The sequence below is a fragment of the Ictidomys tridecemlineatus genome, chromosome 1, assembly GCF_052094955.1.
Source record: "Ictidomys tridecemlineatus isolate mIctTri1 chromosome 1, mIctTri1.hap1, whole genome shotgun sequence".
In the NCBI taxonomy this organism is placed as follows: Eukaryota; Metazoa; Chordata; class Mammalia; order Rodentia; family Sciuridae; genus Ictidomys; species Ictidomys tridecemlineatus.
This window is the reverse complement of record NC_135477.1, coordinates 103,536,115-103,555,900: the sequence shown is the minus strand read 5'-3', so window position 1 is coordinate 103,555,900 and position 19,786 is coordinate 103,536,115. Positions and strand designations below refer to the sequence as shown.

Genomic DNA, 19,786 nt, shown 5'->3' with positions numbered 1-19,786 from the left:
AGCACATGGATCCTTCTCAAAAATAGACCATATATTATGCCATAGGGCAACTCTCAGTAAATATAAAGGGGTAGAGATAATACCATGCATTTTAACTGATCATAATGGAATGAAACTGGAAATCAATGATAAAAGAAGGAAGGAAAAATCCTACATCACATGGAAAATGAACAATATGTTACTGAATGATCAATGGGTTACAGAAGACATAAAGGAGGAAATCAAAAAATTCTTAGAGATAAATGAAAATACAGACACAACATATCGGAATCTATGGGACACAATGAAAGCAGTTTTAAGAGGAAAATTCATCACCTGGTGGTCATTCCTCAAAAAAAGAAAAAACCAACAAATAAATGAGCTCACACTTCATCTCAAAGCCCTAGAAAAGGAAGAGCAAAACAACAGCAAATGTAGCAGAAGGCAAGAAATAATTAAAATCAGAGCGGAAATCAATGAAATTGAAACAAAAGAAACTATTGAAAAAATTAACAAAACTAAAAGTTGGTTCTTCGAAAAAATAAATAAGATCGACAGACCTTTAGCCATGCTAACGAAGAGAAGAAGAGAAGAAGAGAGAGAACTCAAATTACTAACATACGGGATGAAAAAGGCAATATCACAACAGATGCTACAGAAATACAGAAGACAATTAGAAATTATTTTGAAAACCTATATTCCAATAAAATAGAAGATAGTGAAGACATCGATAAATTTCTTAAGTCATATGATTTGCCCAGACTGAGTCAGGAGGATACACACAATTTGAACAGACCAATATCAATGGATGAAATTGAAGAAGCCATCAAAAGACTACCAACCAAGAAAAGCCCAGGACCGGATGGGTGTACAGCAGAGTTTTACAAAACCTTTAAAGAAGAATTAATACCAATACTTTTCAAGTTATTTCAGGAAATAGAAAAAGAGGGAGCTCTTCCAAATTCATTCTATGAGGCCAACATCACCCTGATTCCGAAACCAGACAAAGACACCTCAAAGAAAGAAAACTACAGACCAATATCTCTAATGAACCTAGATGCAAAAATCCTCAATAAAATTCTGGCGAATCAAATACAAAAACACATCAAAAAAAATTGTGCACCATGATCAAGTAGGATTCATCCCTGGGATGCAAGGATGGTTCAATATACGGAAATCAATATGTTCTTCACTACAGCAGTAGACTTAAAGATAAGAACCATATGATCATCTCGATAGATGCAGAGAAAGCATTCGACAAAGTACAGCATCCCTTTATGTTCAAAACATTAGAAAAACTAGGGATAACAGGAACTTACCTTGACATTGTAAAAGCTATCTATGCTAAGCCTCAGGCTAGCATTATTCTGAATGGACAAAAGTTAAAGGCATTCCCTCTAAAATCTGGAACAAGACAGGGATGCCCTCTATCACCACTTCTATTCAATATAGTTCTCAAAACACTGGCCAGAGCAATTAGACAGATGAAAGAAATTAAAGGCATAAAAATAGGAAAAGAAGAACTTAAATTATCACTATTTGCAGATGACATGATTCTATACCTAGAAGACCCAAAAAGGTCTACAAAGAAACTACTAGAACTAATAAATGAATTCAGCAAAGTGGCAGGATATAAAATCAACACGCATAAATCAAAGGCATTTCTGTATATCAGCAACAAAACTTCTGAAACGGAAATGAAGAAAAACACTCCATTCACAATATCCTCAAAAAAAATAAAATACTTGGGAATCAACCTAAAGAGGTGAAAGATTTATACAATGAAAACTACAGAACCCTAAAGAGAGAAGTAGAAGAAGATCTTAGAAGATAGAAAAATATACCCTGTTCATGGATAGGCAGAACTAACATTATCAAAATGGCGATATTACCAAAAGTTCTCTATAGGTTTAATGCAATGCCAATCAAAATCCCAACGGCATTTCTTGTAGAAATAGATAAAGCAATCATGAAATTCATATGGAAAAATAAAAGACCCAGAATAGCAAAAGCAATTCTAAGCAGGAAGTGTGAATCTGGAGGTATATCGATACCAGATTTTAAACTATATTACAGAGCAATAGTGACAAAAATAGCATGGTACTGGTACCAAAACAGGCGGGTGGACCAATGGTATAGAATAGAGGACACAGAGTCTAATCCACAAAGTTACAACTATCTTATATTTGATAAAGGGGCTAAAAGCATGCAATGGAGGAAGGATAGCATCTTCAACAAATGGTGTTGAGAAACCTGGAAATCCATATGCAACAAAATGAAACTGAATCCCTTTCTCTCGCCATGCACAAAAGTTAACTCAAAATGGATCAAGGAGCTTGATATCAAATCAGAGATTCTGCATCTGATAGAAGAAAAAGTTGGCTCCAATCTACATATTGTGGGGTCGGGCTCAAAATTCCTTAATAGGACACCCATAGCACAAGAGTTAATAACAAGAATCAACAAATGGGACTTGCTTAAACTAAAAAGTTTTTTCTCAGCAAGAGAAACAATAAGAGAGGTAAATAGCGAGCCTACATCCTGGGAACAAATTTTTACTCCTCACACTTCAGATAAAGCCCTAATATTCAGAGTATACAAAGAACTCAAAAAATTAGATAATAAGATAACAAATAACCCAATCAACAAATGGGCCAAGGACCTGAACAGATACTTCTCAGAGGAGGATATACAATCAATCAACAAGTACATGAAAAAATGCTCACCATCTCTAGCAGTCAGAGAAATGTAAATCAAAACCACCCTAAGATACCATCTCACTCCAGTAAGATTGGCAGCCACTATGAAGTCAAACAACAACAAGTGCTGGCGAGGATGTGGAGAAAAGGGTACTCTTGTACATTGCTGGTGGGACTGCAAATTGGTGCAGCCAATTTGGAAAGCATTTTGGAGATTCCTGGGAAAGCTGGGAATGGAACCACCATTTGACCCTGCTATTGCCCTTCTCGGACTATTCCCTGAAGACCTTAAAAGAGCATGCTACAGGGATGCTGCCACATCGATGTTCATAGAAGCACAATTCACAATAGCTAGACTGTGGAACCAACCCAGATGCCCTTCAATAGATGAATGGATAAAAAAAATGTGGCATCTATACACAATGGAGTACTATGCAGCAATAAAAAATGACAAAATCATAGAATTTGCAGGGAAATGGATGGCACTAGAGCAGATTATGCTTAGTGAAGCTAGTCAATCCCTAAAAAACAAATACCAAATGTCTTCTTTGATATAATGAGAGTAACTATGAACAGAGCAGGGAGGAAGAGCAGGAAGAAAAGATTAACATTAAACAGAGATATGAGATGGGAGGGAAAGGGAGAGAAAAAGGAAATTGCATGGAAATGAAGGGAGACCCTCATTGCTATACAAAATTACATATAAGAGGTTGTGAGGGGAATGGGAAAATAAACAAGGAGAGAAATGAATTACAGTAGATGGGGTAGAGAGAGAAGATGGGAGGGGAGGGGAGGGGGGATAGTAGGGGATAGGAAAGGTAGCAGAATACAACAATTACTAATTGGGAATTATGTAAAATTGTGGATGTGTAACCGATGTGATTCTGCAATCTGCATTTGGGGTAAAATTCGGAGTTCATAACCCACTTCATTCTAATGTATGAAATATGATATGTCAAGAGCTTTGTAATGTTGTGAACAACCAATAAAAAAAAGAAAAAATAAAAAAAAGATTTTTGTTCAAAAGAAAAAAGTCTATATGAGTTATGTTGAGAACAAAAGGGAAATTTTAATGTGGAGTTGGTATTAAAGGATATTAGAGAAAATTATTGTTGATTTTCTTAAGAGTAGTAATAATGCTTTTGTGTTTATGTAAGACTGTCTTAAGCAATGAATGCCAAAGTATTTAGAGGTGAGATACAAAGAGGTCAAGATGTTTGCAACTGATTTTTAAGTCATTTACCACCAACAACAGTAATTTATAAAAGCAAATATGACAAAATGTTAACAAGTGTTGAATTTTAGTGGTGAATATGTGGGCGTTCTTTTGTGTTATTCTTTCAGCTTTTCTGTATGTTTTTTAATAAAACGTTTTAAAAGGAGAGAAACCTATTTAACCTAGTGTTCTAAACGTTTGGCTATGAAACTTTTTTCCCCTTATAATAATATACTGAAGCATCTGCTGCTTCACAGAGTACATTCTGGAACATATTTACCTAGGGCAAGCTCTTAGTAGCTTCATTAAAAATATAAGTGGGCATGGTGGCACACACCTGTAATACCAGCAGCTCAGGAGGCTGAGGCAGGAAGATCACAAGTTCAAAGCCAGCCTCAGCAACTCAGTGAAACCCTGTCTCAAAATAAAATATATAAAAGGGCTGGGTTTTTGGCTCAGGGGTTAAGCACCCTGGGTTCAATTCCAGTACAAAACAACAACAACAAAACAAAACCCTATATACAATAATGATAAATGATCAGTGAAAAATAAAAACCTAAAAGATAAAATACACTTCACAAACCCATCTCACTAGCTGAGAGAGAGAGCAAGTATAATGCTCTTAACGCAGTGATATAACTTCATTGGTCAGAGGGATGAAAGGTCAAAGCTTACATAGTGATTCTGAAGGTAATATCAATTACCCAAATTCTTACTTTAATACAGCATTCAGTTAGATGGTACTGCTCAAATTCACCACCCAAGAAACACTACCTCTTCTGCCTCCAAAAGAAAGATCTTGGTAAAATCAAGAGGATTCATATGTGTCTGTTTAACAGCATGTCTGTTGTCTAATCCCTGTCAGCTATGCAGTTGTCTTGGGGTTTCATAAATATTTTACTAAAACATTCAAGGACTGGAACAATTTATGTGACAGACATTGAATTGATTTGGGCTTACTCACTGCTGTAACTGGGTCATCCTCTTCTCTGTCTCTATTTCCTCTTCCCTTAGGATGAACTCTTACAAATGAGTCCTGGAAGATTGTTTCTCACCAGTCCCACTGTTCCTGCCCATTACATCTATGGTAAAAATTACTCACAGCCTCCAGGTTAGATGAAATAGTTAGGACCTAATATTTTATCTCTATTTTTATAGGAGATGAGCTTAAGACCCAAGGCACTAGGACCTGAGGTCGCCTCCCTATGTAAGGGATGAGGTAATAAAGAGAACTCCATCATTCCTTATATTTATTTGGATGCCTTTAGAGAAAACAATAGCTCAAACTGATGAAACAATAACAAAATTTACTATTTCAATGATAAGAAGATCTGGGGTTGGATGGCTCAACCTTTGGTTAATCCAGCAACTCATCTACATCATCAAGAACTTGGGATCCTTTCACCTTTCTATAGTTCTAGGCTCTAGGTGTTGGCCTTATCTTATGTTTAATTCCTTTTTATGTAGGAAGACCAGGGGGAAGAATGGTATTTACATGGTGGTTGTTGTATTGGTCAATTTTCTGTTGCTAATAGTTTTAACAAAAAGATGTTCACTTTGACTTACAGTTTTAGAGGTCCAAGACCAGTCCACACTTGGTGATGGCCTTCTTGCTTGCAGTCTAGAGGAGGCACAGGGAATCACATGGCAGGAGACAAAGACCACATTGTACATTTGCCTCTTCTGGTCCCTCTCCCTTTTGTAAAGCCACCAAGATTCAATCATGACCCCAATGACCTTTTATAATCCTATAATGATATCATCCTACATGTTATAGTTGGATTAAATTTCCAACTTCTTAAGGGCTGGGGATGTGGCTCAAGTGGTAGTGTGCTTGCCTGGCATGTGTGCGGCCAGGGTTCAATCCTCAGCATCACATATAAACAAAGATGTTGTGTCCACTGAAAACTAAAAAATAAGTATTAAAAACTTCTCTCTCTCTCTTTTTAAAAAAATTTTCCAACCTCTTAATACCTCACAATGGAAATTAAATTTCAATGCATGAAGTCTTAGGGGACACACTCAAACCATATCCAAGGCACAGCAATTGTCTTAGATTTATTGCTGAAACACGTTCATCCTGAATAAACCAGAGTTCTGCTAGCAAGGCAGGAGGGTAATGCAGGGTAACTCAGAGCCTGCTGTGTTTCTCACAGCTGCTCCTGCATTGATGTTTGTGGGCATGAGGTTTCTCTAACATTTTCAACTTTTAAATGAAAAAATGGTGGTTTCCTGAAGTTAAATGACATGCTTTAGGGAAATATAAGACATATCCCAAAAACATGATGTCTGTAGCCACATCTTGAACATCAGGTCACTCCCCAGGACTAAGAAGTTCCATATTCTAGCCTTGCATCCATGTAAATTCATCCTAGCCTGCCCTGGAAACACAGAAAGCCCCCACAACCAGATTTAGGAATAAAACCTTGTTGTCATCTAATTTAGTACAACCTGAGAATATTATTTGAAGTGAAGATTCATGTGTTGTAACAAAATGACCCACAGAATGTAGTGGTTTAAGGAAGAAAGAAATGTATTTCTCTCATACATAATCTGACTGGTTTGGACTGTCTCTGCCCCCATGAATTCAGATTGCTTTCATTTGATGTTCTGACACTCCCTAGCATCTTGTCCTCATCTGCATGGTGGAACCCAAGTCCTTGCTACATGATATAATGGTCATGTCATTTGTTCTGTGAAGGAGACTATATCTAGAAGGCATGAGAAATGAATCTCTTGCTATAGTCAAAAACTAAGCAGGATAGGAAATGCAGTCTCTGATTGAGAAGAAGGAAAATGGATTTTGGTGAACTGGCTGGTAGTCTCCTCCTTTCCCAACAAACGAGTTCTTTATTTGAATTATTTGGAGCCTGAGATGATGAAAAATCCTGACACAATCATATCTCCCCTCACCCCCAATGCAACCATTTTGTTTTTCAGGCAGCCATTTTCTAATCCAACACTGTTCTTCCTGACTCCTATTTGTGCATGACCTGGCTGGGGTTCTAACAAACATGTAAGCTTATAAAGTAAGACCTGTTTCTTAAGCTGAACTTTTTGCTATTTTTAGATTACAAAAACAAAACAAATAAACTAACAAAAACAAAACAAAAACAAAAAACAAAAAAAACCCCACGGCTCTGCCGGTTATAAGCTGTAAGCTCTTTAGACCAGGAAATGTATTTTTAGCCCCAATTCCATAACTGTGAATGATTATGATACATGCCTTTGAGGTTGTTGTGAGGATTAAATTAGTTAATGCTTGTAGAGTACCAAGTACACCATGCCTTCTTCATAGAAATATTATGTAAATTAATAAATTAACAACTTTAGCTATTATGATTAGGATGACATTAAATTGAGCACACAATGATTCATGAATGGAGAAGTTCCAAACTGGAAATGGTTCAGGGATCTGCTAATGGGGCACAAGGGGAAAGTTTTCATATGGTGAATGCTATCCTGGTAGAATGTTAAAGTATGTGGTTCAAGATACTATACCTAATGCCCAGTTGTCTCTTGTAATTAGCTGAGATTAAGTTATGTTTTCTTTTCAATTCTGAGTTAGGTTTAAGTTTGTTTAAGTAGGAACCCAGGGTTTTAGAGCCATATCAGTCTAAAGGCCTCCCATTTCATTATTGTAACAATTATGAATATGTTTTCCAGTGTTCCTCTTACAATATACCTTCTGGTAAAGCTGACAATAGTATCTTACTTACTTGCAATAATAAAATAATATTCAGCATTGCCCAAGTTTGGCAAGAAGAGTTTTACCACATGAAAAAATGACTCATAGTTGGAGCCTGACTCTATCTCCTTAATTTGACTTTCCTCTGTGGTTCTCTTATTTCAATGTTGATATGAAATCTCATTAAATCATATGATAAACACTTAAACATTCCAATTCAATGTGTCATTAGAGACTACAATCCAGGTCTTCTGAATCCTGGATTTTCTGACCTACATTTTTAATGCATCTAATACCATTTTACTACTCTACCCATTATTAAGATGTATGTTGTTGTAAAACGAACCACCCCCAAAACTTAAGGGTTTCAGGAGCGGTGATTTGAATCACTGTCTCTCTGACTGTCTAGCAACAGGAATGCTCGTGCACTGGGAACTCCTTGTGCAAAGACATGAGTTGAGACTGCCCAGTTGCTATGGTGACGCCCTGTTTAAAGGCGGTTCTGTGCATGGCATGGCACTATCAATCTTGACCCTGAATTCAAACACCAGCTGCCAGGGGTAAAGAATTATGAATGCAAGTTGATTATTATAATTGGGCTGCACAGGACTTTTTCCTTTAACCTGCTTGCTTTGAAGAAACTTTCTCACCAAAAACCTTTGATGTTAAAACCTATGTAATAAATGTGCTGAGTTAGCTCTATGTCATTACTCTCCATCAGAGAGTAATATCCCACCTGGTCTCTATGTGTGTCTGTTTATCTTTTCTAACCCCCCATTGCCCCTCATGGGTTTTCTGAATTAACAGCTGTCCAAGTCCTGGTATAAGGAATTAAAATAACAATGTTTTTCTTTTAATTGAATGGATTATTATTATTTTAGTACTGGGGATTGAACCCAGGTCCTTAAGTATGCTAGGCAAGTGCTCTACCACTGAGTTATATCCCTATTCCTGATTTATTAATTTCTCATAGTTCTGTGGATTAGCTCAGCAGTACTTCTACTGATCACTCCTCTGCTTACTCATATGGGTCATCTGAAAGCTATACTCAGCTGGGATAATTGGGTGGCTGGACCTCTGTTTCCATATCGTATTTTATTCTGGGTTTTTTCATAGCATGGAAATCTTGGGACAACTTTATTGAAAGAACAAGATGCCATGTATTAATGTTCATGAAGACGCTGCTTATAAACTGGCCACTGTGATATACACCTGTAGTCCCAGCTACTCAGGAGACTGAGGCAGAGGATTACAAGTTCAAGACCAGTCTTGAAAACTTAGGAAAACCCTGTCTCAAATAAAAAGGGTAGGGTATGTAACTCATTGGTAAAATGTTTGCCTAGCAAGCATAAGGCCCGGGTTTAATCCACTTGACCAAGTCTAGACTCTATGTGGAAAAGGTTACATAAGGGTGATTATCAGGAGGTGTGATTCTTTGGGGGCCATTACTGTAATAATCTACACCATCACATTTTCTCATTATTACTCCCTGACTTATCCCAGGAAAAGGACATCAGAATAACAATAACTATTCATAGGTACCCACCCAAAAGCTAAATTTAAAGTGGAATATATATTTGGGATAAACAGTAGACATCTATGTATATGCTAATGTCATGTAGTGCTCTGCCTATGATGGATCATTAAATAATATCTAACTAATTCAATTACCAATGAAAGAGTTTGCAAATTCTGTTCTCTGACATTAATAACTATAGGTTGATGTTTTTCAAAAAAGTACTTGCCATACAAATTATACATCTTCCATAGAATATGTATATTTTCAAATTCAAGAATTACAACTTTGATTTTCTCTCATTTTCCCTACTGTATCCAATACAATATCCAATACAGCCCCTCAGTACATGTTAGCTAATGGATTACAAAAAAGTATATTTGCAATTGTTCTATTTCTTTGATAAAAACATAAGTTATTATACAATAGGCTAAAATGGTACTCTGTTTTTCTTGCCAAGCTTTTACTTCAGTTAGAGACCATTTGCTGTTACAAATATCAGAAAATTCATCTCAGCTGCTTTAGGCGATAGAAAATATATTGGCTTAATTACCAGGATATCCAATAACCTGACCTTGGTGGTGGTTGGCCTGACATTTCAATGAGGTCATTAAGCACCTGAGTTCATTTCATCTCCTCACTCTGCCATATTTATCATGCTGGCTTCTTTTTATGGCTTCCTCCCTTTGTGGACAGAGGTGCCTGCCAGTAGCTATTGGGACTACATGCTCATTCATTGACCTTTAGGATGTGTGTGTGTGTGAGAGAGAGAGAGCATGCTAGCTGTCATAGCTCCCTCAGAAGAGTTAAGAGGTTCCTTCCTGAATACCCCTCACAAACCTTCCCTCATTCTCATTTACCTTTATTGGATTGTATAACCATTCCTGAGCAAGATGTGATGGGGATGGGGATGGAATTACTTTGAGGAACTTAGACTAATCAAGTTCCAATCTTGGAATGGGAGAGGATTCAGTTTTCTGATTCTCTCAGAGCTCTTGACTGTTTCTGAGGGATAAACATCCTAATAGAAAACTGAGAACTGTTAGAAAAGGGGTATGGAGGGAAGACCATCAACAATGCTCACTACCCCTTCTACAAGACTCAACTGTGTATTGTTAAGTACTACTATTGATGAATTAATCTTAATTAATTATGATGATGCCCCAAAGTCTTTTGCATCCTTTCATGTGATATTATTCAATTGGATTTTTATCCCCCTGCCCAGTGTAACAGAAAATAACAATAGCTATTATGTATCGAGGGAATCTGAAGAGATAATCACGACTTCTCCACCCCCACTCAATCAAGTATTTTACATACATTAATCCTATGAAGAAGATTTATTGATGAGAAAACCAATACCCAAATATATTCAGTAGGAGTCAGTGGTATAGCTGAGTCATAGAGTGCTTGCTTAGCATATGCAAGGAAGGGCCTGGGTTGGATCCACAGCACCAAAGATGGGGGAATCAGAAAACTATCCAAAGGCACAGAACTACTAAGTATAAAAATGAAATTGAAGTTTGGGTCTTTAGATATTGTGTCCATCTACAACTTAAAAAAATTTTAAAAAGAGAATTAGTAGAAAACATATCATTTCAATAACATACCATGTAGAATGTTTTTAGGATTAAAGCCATTTAATACTTGAAATATTTGATCAACTAGAGAGGTAGGATCCAAAAGATCAATTTTACCTTTTTGAACACCCTGGATATGGTGAAGTAACTCTAGGTTATTATTATTGCTTTGCCAAATACCCATCAGAAGATTTTTAATCTTTTCCCAATCTTATTGGTAAGCATTGTATTTGGCCACAGTAACACAGACATATTTATAATCAACATGGCATTCAAGCCTTTCCTTAAACTTGAAAGCAGAAAGCTCATGGGCAATATTTATTACAGCAGCTTCTAGAGCATTCAACTTAGTTTCAATCCTTCCATCAATATTCATCTGATTATGGAACACTTTAAGTAATTTAAGCCAAATTATTAAGAAAATTTATATGTTGTAAGTTTTAAGACATAGTTGCAGAGGCTGTAATCGTAGAAACAATGAATAAAAGTAAAGTAGTCACTGCAAAGATCATGAGACCAAGAGCTTGCTTAGGTCTGGTTAACTGGGCATGTATCTGTTGCAAAGCCTGAACACCAACTTTAACATACCACAGTTCTGAAATGTTAGCTGGCACTAAGACAACAGAGGATTGATGAAGGATCAAAGTTACCTTCCTCTACTATAACTAGTGATATAGTTAGTTAAATTGCATTTTTTACAGGCTACAAGATATTTATTATCTTTTCTGTTAATTCTCACATTTCCAATAATTAGAGCATAAGGAGATTGAATGTAGGCCCACAGGCCATAGCAGGAACCTTCCTTACAGTTTCTGTCTACAAAATCAGCATAGATCTGTCAGTAATGCAAAAATTCTGGGGCAGCAATTAAGCACCAAACATCCTTCTGGATGCCATCTCGCCAAGGGTTAAGGTATAACCAATAAAACCTCCAGGGGTCATGGCATCCTTGTGTAATTGTCTTTGTCAATTCTAGGAGACCAGTCTAAAATATATCCACTATTTCTAGACACTTTATGTTGTAATGGAAAGACATTTGCACAATCCATCCATTTAGGAAAGTTGCCAAATTCTATTATAGAGTGATTAGAGCAATCATATATCGGTGGATATTCTACGTAAATAACTGGCTTTTAAGGGAAAATTCTATTTCAATAATCTTTCTATTCTGACAAATGTCCAGATGGTATAGTCTTACATTCTAAGGACCAGCAAGATTGGCTGGTTTAGGTTCCCATATGCTGTCTTTTCCTCAAAAAAATACCCTTAGACAGCCAGCATTCTTCTCATGGAATCAACATATAGCTAGCTGACCATTATAGCCAGTATAATTAATCTAGTCACATGGATGTATTTTCCAGTCCACATTGTAAAGTACATTAAAAGTGGACTTGGGGAATTGGGTCCATAGAAGTCTCTTCATAGGTTTTTCTTACCTGGCAATTCGGGAAGCTTGTATGGTTGTAAACTCTGTGGCTGGAGATTTACCTTCTTATGTCAGGTTTTTCAGCCATTTCCATGATGACAGATTTAGATACTATCTTTTGAAATCTGATATAATTTGCTGAACCATGTTCAGCAGTAGTAAGACTTTTAGTATTACAATTTAAGTATAATTTTTTGAAATATTCCATAAAATTTAGTGTGTGTATGTAGGGTCCTGTTTTTTCCCTTTTTATTTATTTAAATTGAATAAAAGGCTGGCATAAGACATAATATCGTTAGTTTTAAGTTGTAGACAATAGTTTAGTATAGTACAAGTATTTTAATAATAAGGAGAGACTTATTATGTTTAGTTGGCTATGATGCTTGACAAGAGTCATTTATTAGCTACGTTAAGACCAACATTATTAAGTTGGAAAGGGACCATGTAAATAGAAACTTGAATTTTATCAAATACATGATTTGATTTTGATTTTAGCAGAATTACAAAATGAAAAATATAACAAGTTGTATATAAAAATTTGTATTTAAATTAGCTCTACTAAAACTCCTCAAATTTTTAAAATTTTTCCATGCTTCCTAGGAAATGTCTTAGAAAAAAATGTTTAAAATCTATCTTTTCTTTCACAGATGAGCTAGACTATTCTATTTTTAGTATCTGACTTATAGCTAGTCACTAGTTGTGGTTTACATAGTTATACTGCTAAGTATGTTAAACATTTCAAAATACTTCTGATGTTTACTTATTTTACAACTCTGTGTTACTGTGTGGCTAATTCTTCTATATATATATATATATATATATATATATATATATACATATATGTATGTATATATATATATAATCCCTTGCATTTAGTGTTCAAAGTTGTATTAGGATTTCCACATTGCTCAAATCTGATGGTGATATTCACATATTAATCTGTATGAATAGTGTCCTCTGGAGTCCTGCAGCCCAGGTCTGTATCAGAGGCTTCATTAAAATTTAAGAGTGAGTAGAGGGATAGATTTCTCTATTTTTTTGGGTCAACTCGATTTGTTAACATACTTCAAGTATGTGGACCTGGTTTCACATCTAGACATTTTCTATTTGGGTGATACCTTGAGAAATTTGGCAAATATCTTGAAATTGTCAATTTCAAGGCCAATCCACTTATTTACCTTTGCTGTGTGATGGGAATAGTTTGTCTTATTGTAGTAAGAATCTAAGTCTAAATAGCAAGTAAAGTCCCTGACTGAGACACAACTAAAATGGGTTGTATTAAAGAATATGGATTCCTAGATCAACACTGAATGATCATTCCAAGGGGAGGCTTCAACTTTATTAACCTACAAATGCTTCCTTCAAATTTCAGAGTAAGTTAAAATTAGTGGAAGTTCCTTACTTAGAAGAGAAGCATTTCAGTATGAATTGGGCTAACTAAATCTTCCACAAAATCTTCCTAGACAATCAGTTCAACAAAACTTCAAATTAATATCTGAGGTTGCTATTCTATATTTCCAACCCAGCTGGAAAATTCTCAAAATTTCTAGCAGGAAATCATCTGGAAAAAAAAACACCTACTAGATTGTAAAAATCAAATTCTTAAACATTTTTACAATTATTTAAAGGTTTTAGTTTGCCTTCCCAAACATATATCTTCTTTTCCTATAGAGCCTTATTTTTTCACCCCACTCCCACCCTAAGGTAATTCATATCCTCAGTTCCATGTCCAGTCCAATCATGGTGTCCCTTCCCCTTGCAATGATAGCTCTAGACATGAATATATGATATATTTCTGCAAATGAACCATGTAGGAGAGTCTGCTGGAGTCTTCTGAGAAATGTTTCTTCATTCTCATGAAGAGGAAAGAAAGAGAGAGAGAGAGGAGGGGTGGGGAGAGGGAAAGAGAAAGAGAAAGTGTTCTTCTGGACATTGTTAGGTTTCAATGTGATGACTGTAACTTCAGAATGCATTTTATGACCTCAAGGGGAATTAGCCTCCAGGTCTTCCACTCATGATGGCAGAATGTAAAGAAAAAAAAATGGTCTGAGTCAAGGTATTGGTCAGGATTCTCCAGAGAAAAAAAAACAACATCATATATATATATATATATATATATATATATATATATATATATATATAAATTTATTATAGCAATTGGCTCATGTGATTATGAAGGCTGAGAAGTTCCACAATATGTTGTGTGAAAGCTGGAGACCCAGGGAAGCTTATAGTGTAATTCAGTGCAAGTGCATAGGATTGAGAACCAGGTGTGTGAGGCAGGGGTAGGGAGGAATGCTAGGAAAATAAGTCCTAAGGTTTGAAGGCCTCAAAACAGGAACTCCACTCAAGGGCAGGAAAAGATGGATGTCTCAGTTCCAGAAAAGATAGTGAATTTGCCCTTCCTCTGCCTTTTTGTTCTATTTGGAGGTCCCTCAGTAGACTGGATGATGTCTACCAACATTGGTAAAGAAGGACCTTTTTTGCTCAGTCTGTTGATTAAAATGTTGACCTCTTCTGGAAACACTGCACAGGCCCACCCCAAAATGTTTTATCTGGGATCTGTTAGTCAAGTTTACATATAAAATTAACCATCACAGTCTTTGATTATGAAGTTGTTACTCAATTAGTCAACTCTGGTGCAGCCTACCACTAGACTTCTTATTATATGAGATGAAAATTTAAGCCACTTGAATCAGCTTTGTTAGGGTTCTGTCAACCACAGGCAGCAAAAAACCCAATTCAGCTAGATAAAATTTATTATCTCAGTTGAGATCATCCTAAGTAGCATAATACTACAAGTCATAGTTTGAATAGTCTCTGAATTTCTGCCTTGATCTCTGCTTCTAGGAAGGACTGCTCTTCCAATTGGTCCATTGTGCCATCATTGAAATGACATTTCCAAAATTCAAGCATGATCATGTTAGAACTCTGATTAAGTTCTTCAAAGGCTACTTCTTACTTTCTTGGTCTGGCCCACAGATCTTTCTTCATTGGGTCTAGGCCGATCTTGTTGGCATCGTATTCCATCAGTTCAACCCCACAGGAGCCCTAATGCTAAACATTTCACTATTGTCATTGCTTGCCCATGTTGTATTATGTCTCCTTTATGCTTTACAGAGATTCTTCCCATTGTGTAGGACATCCTTCCCTATCTGATAGATCACCCAGGTCAACCTTCAAGACTCAGCCTTTCCTAATTGGCTTCCGATGTCTCGTAAGATTACTAGATGCTCCTCTTCAGGGCTCCTAACACCCCCTGAGCATGTGATCCTGCAGTATTATTGTCAGATTATATCTGAGCATGCAGTCTTTGATGGAAAAAAGGTGTCTTATTTTGTGTCAGGTAATACGCCGGCATTTCCAATTTCTAGTACACTATCTGTCACAAAATAAGTAGGTAATAAATGTTGATTAATGAGCAAAAATTCTCTATAGTCCCAACTTGGGTTCATGAAGATCACCATACAGTTTCTGAAGAAAACAACTGTCCCTTTTGAATGACATATTTCTGATATTTTTCAGACCATAATATACTCAACAGGGTAGGAGAGGCAAAAAGAAGAAGGAAAATTTATTTAATTCTGTAACATTTGTTGTCAAAATTCTGGAGGAAGGTAAACCACACTAAGTAAATATTTTCTTTTGTTTTAAGATTTATCTGTTCTATCCATGCCGAACTCATGTGATAAATTAGACAACAAATGTGTATTGAATGCCTACTTTGTGTGGAATGTTGAAAGCATTTAAGATACAGCAGTGAACAAAACAGCTCTCATAGAGTATTGGATCTACAAATAAGCTTTAACCAGTCATTTCCCCTTTGTGCATCTTAGTCTTGTATTTGTTTATGAACAAGAAACACAACCATAGAAAGCTGCAGATTCTTGGGTGAAAGTCACTGGTAAGGATGTGGATATATTGTTCATAAGTGCTGCTACTTCTTTCTAGAATGAAGGACAGTTAAGAGGAAAAGGTCTTGGATCAAATCTGTTTGTTGACTTTGTTTTCAGCAATCCACATCAATAGGTTTTGAATTTATTTATTTACTCTTTTTTTTTTTAATTTTGAGAAAGGTTTTTTGAAGTTGCCCAGGCTAGTCCATTCTCCTGGCTTAGCTTCTTAAGTAGTTGGCATTACATAAATGTGTGTCACTGACCTGGTATTGGATTTGTTTTTCTAAATGGGAATTTTATATATACATGAAGTATTTAGAGGTCTCAACTTCCTTTCTTGCTGCATATTTCATTAAGGATACATTTGGGACAATGAGCCCCATCCCTGTACACATCTTAGCACTTTTTTTCTCTGGTTAGCTGGGACTTTGCACTAAGAGTCTCCACCTGGGCACATTATAGCTTTAGAAGCTGATCTGGGTATAGGGACTATTTCCTACAAAAACCAGGCATGTTTAAAAGGGGCTAAGGGAAACTTTTGTTTCCTTCCTACAATCTTAGCTTCAGTGAAAGCAAGACTGGAAAGAAAAGCCACATTTATTTTTCTTCTGAGAAAAAACATTACCACGTTAAAAAAAATACCTAATTGCTCTGTGGGAAATGTTTTTATTTTACAAATACTCTGTGTCTTTAAAGTGGCAGCATGATTACATTTCTGACAGTATTACTGGTATAACTCCTTATCTCCCCAGGGAGAGTAATATGGGGACTTCCCTTCTTTTGGAAGGAATGGCAAACTCCCTAGTACTCAAGGTACACTTGATTTAAGCAAGATTCGAAATAATGAAAACCAGATGATATCACAACAAATAATGAAAGTTTGGTAGTTTAGCTAAAATAAACTGTCTTATCCAGAACACAATGGGAGAATGAAAGAAAACTGCAAAAATAACTCCGAAATCCATTTTTTTTCACAACTTTCCAAAGGCTCTCTCCTCTCCAAGTGAGGAAAAATGTGAGAGGAATTGAAGGGAAGAAAATAAGTGCAAAGTGTAGGAAAACGTAAACATTACACACACACACACAAACACACACACACACACACACACACACACACACACACAAACAACCCAAAAAAACATAAAATAGGGGCGTGGAGGAAGGGGACAGCTTCAGGGTCTCACCCCACCTGGAGGCCAAGCTGCGGCAACAGGTGACCTGCCTCCGCCCAAATGTGGCCCTAGAAGGCGCTTTCGCAGGAGCAGGGCAGCGGTCTGGGGCGCGGCGGGGGTGGGCGCATGCAGCCCTGGTCCCGCTGTTCCCGCCGAGCGTGGTGGTAGTGCGGGTGGGGCCACCGGTGGCGGTGGAGCGCCTGGTGGTCCCCGGCCCACTCGTTGTCTTCCGAGACTCCCTCCCGCGCGCAGCACACAGCGCCCAGGCGCCTCCGTAGCCGCCGCCAAAGCCAGCCATCGCCCGCCTGGAAGAAGAGGTAGACGAAAGGGTTGAGGGCACTGCTGGCCACTCCCACGGCGCGCAAAACGGCCGCCTGGCCTCCCTCCCAGTCTCCCGCAGGCCTGGACGACCACGCGGCCGCCAACCGGGCGGCGAAGTAGGGCAGCTCAGAGCCCACAAATAGCAGCGCCAGTACCAGGCTCATCTTCAGGCTCTGCACCTTGGCACGGGGCAGCGCACTGGGCTCGGGGCCTCCGGCCGGACTAGCCGACCAGGGAGCCGCAATGGCTTGGGCCTGGGGCCGGCGCTGCCACCAAACGCTGAGCAGGTGGCTGCAAGCGACGCCCATGACCGCGACTGGCGCCCCGAAGCCCGCGACAGCCTCGTAGAGCGCGTAGATCTGCAGATGCCAGCGCGGGAGGAGGGCGAAGATGCCGCGGCAGCGACGCTCCCCAGGCCAAGAGCGGGCGGCCGGAGACGCGGAGGAAGGCGGCGGCTGCGGAATGCCCCCGCGCACCACGAAAGTCGGGGGCAGTGCCAGGAGTAGCGCCAGCAGCCAGCCCAAGGCGGCGAGGGAGCGTGCGGGCAGCGGCGGGCCCTGGGGACGTCGCACAGCGCGCTGGCGCTCGAGAGCGATGAGTGCCACGAAATGGGCAGAGGCACCCCGGCCAGACGCCTGTAGCAGCTGCATGAAACGGCACGCCAGGTCGCCCGCAGCCGGACGCGGCCCTTCCAGCATCTCCCAGCCCAGCTGGGACAGTGCAGTACCCCCGCACGCGTACAGGTCCGCCACGGCCAGCTGCATCAGCAGGAAGTCCATCTTGCGACGCTTGGGACCTGCCCACGGCCCGCCGCCGCACAAGCGACATAACACCGTGGCGTTGCCGGCCACTGCCGCCACCAAGAAGACCCCCAGTAAGACCAGGCTGACCCGGGGGATGAGTGGTCCGGGTGGCGGCGACTGCGGCCCCGGGACGCTGGCTCCCTTCCCAGAAGTCAGGTTGAAACTCCAGTTCGGCAAGATGGGTACGGAGAGATTGGGCGCAGGTGGCAGAGTTGAGGGGCTGAAAGAATCTTCCATCCTTAGGCAGGAGGAAGGGGAGGCACCGAAGAAGGCAGGCAGAGCGCGGGAAACCAAAGTGGAGGCGAGGTGGCGCAGAAAGAGACGCTGGTCTACACGAGTTCCTAAAGTTAGTTGGAAAAGCACACGCATCGAGAGGGAGATGGATTTGGGTGGATTTGCACTTAGTTGTTTTTATAGGTTGTCCTCGTCATTTGTCACTCAAATGTGGGTTGTACACTCAAGGAACACACATGATTCCTATTCTCCACCTTCTCCTCATCTCGCCCCCCAATCCTAGCATATTCTTTTATAATCTCTGTGGCAGCCCTCCAAGCTACCCATGCGGGAGCTGCGGATAAGCGCTTTGGGAGCTTCACACTTTCAATATTTACTGGTAGAGCACAGCTGGTCGCTTTGCTTGGCCATTTGTAAAGGCTAATGTTAACCAGGGCCCAACACAGGAGATAGGAAGCTCTAGACGGAGATTGTACCAACTCCCCCACACGCCCACATGGTTTCGTGATTGCCTGTAAGAAGAAAGGAAAACCAAAAAGACCGATTTGAAATGCTGTGGGTCTGTGCTACAATGAGGAACACAGGAGCGCCAGAAACCTAACAGCATTTTGAGCAGAAAGAAGATATGCCTTCCTTTGCCCAGCAATGGGAGTGTGTCAGTTGGAGAGAACTAAACGCAGTGCTGTTGCCTGGCAATTAGGAGTGGCAGTGGTTTGCAGATAGTTTCAGATACTCCTCATTATTAGCAGCAGTGGATTACAGCTGCCCTCTCTGTGATGTAAAATTCATTTCATTTGTCTGAAGAGGGCATTAATAGGTTTTATGCAAATGACATATGTGTTTTGCTTTTTCCTAGTATTTTCATCCACTGAGGATTGTGTCACCACGGCTCTCCTTCTCTTGATCCTGTTTTCCAGCAGATGGGAGGTTGCTAGGAGGGACTACGCCTCCAATAATCCTAGAGAAATGGTGACTAAGAAAATGATAAGGCGGCCAATTTTTTAAAAGGAAATCCAAATCACAGGAAATGGTTTAGATTAAATGCTGCCTCTTTTATTTTAGTCCTACTTCACAAACAAATTTTAGTTTTCCTGTTAGAAGCATCAATTTGTCTTTTGTGCATCCTTCACGTTAATCACAGCAAAAGTAGAAGTTCCTGTACTTCCTGGTCTGTAGGCCAGGGAGGTGTGGGTGTCTGCTGGGGTTCACATTCCCAGGCTGATGCAAGGTTTGGAACTTGAAGATGCACAGAATAG

The 19,786-nt window shown here is 39.1% G+C and overlaps 1 protein-coding gene across 3 annotated transcripts; it reads right to left on the bottom strand.

Moving 5' to 3' along the window:
- Window positions 1-16,579: 16,579 nt before the first annotated feature.
- On the bottom strand, window positions 16,580-18,835 carry Gpr150 (G protein-coupled receptor 150). Of its 3 annotated transcripts, none has more exons than XM_021726898.3 (2): window positions 17,673-18,827; window positions 16,580-17,477 (listed from the first exon to the last, which is right to left on the bottom strand). In XM_021726898.3, the coding sequence occupies exons 1-2, from the start codon at window positions 18,663-18,665 to the stop codon at window positions 17,241-17,243; spliced, it is 1,230 nt and encodes a 409-aa protein (XP_021582573.1). In that variant the 5' UTR covers window positions 18,666-18,827; the 3' UTR covers window positions 16,580-17,240. The 3 variants fall into 3 exon arrangements, with proteins under 3 accessions (XP_021582573.1, XP_021582572.1, XP_005326209.2); XM_021726897.3 differs by having other exon boundaries at window positions 17,649-18,815; XM_005326152.4 differs by having other exon boundaries at window positions 16,580-18,835.
- Between the last annotated feature and the right edge of the window lie 951 nt (window positions 18,836-19,786).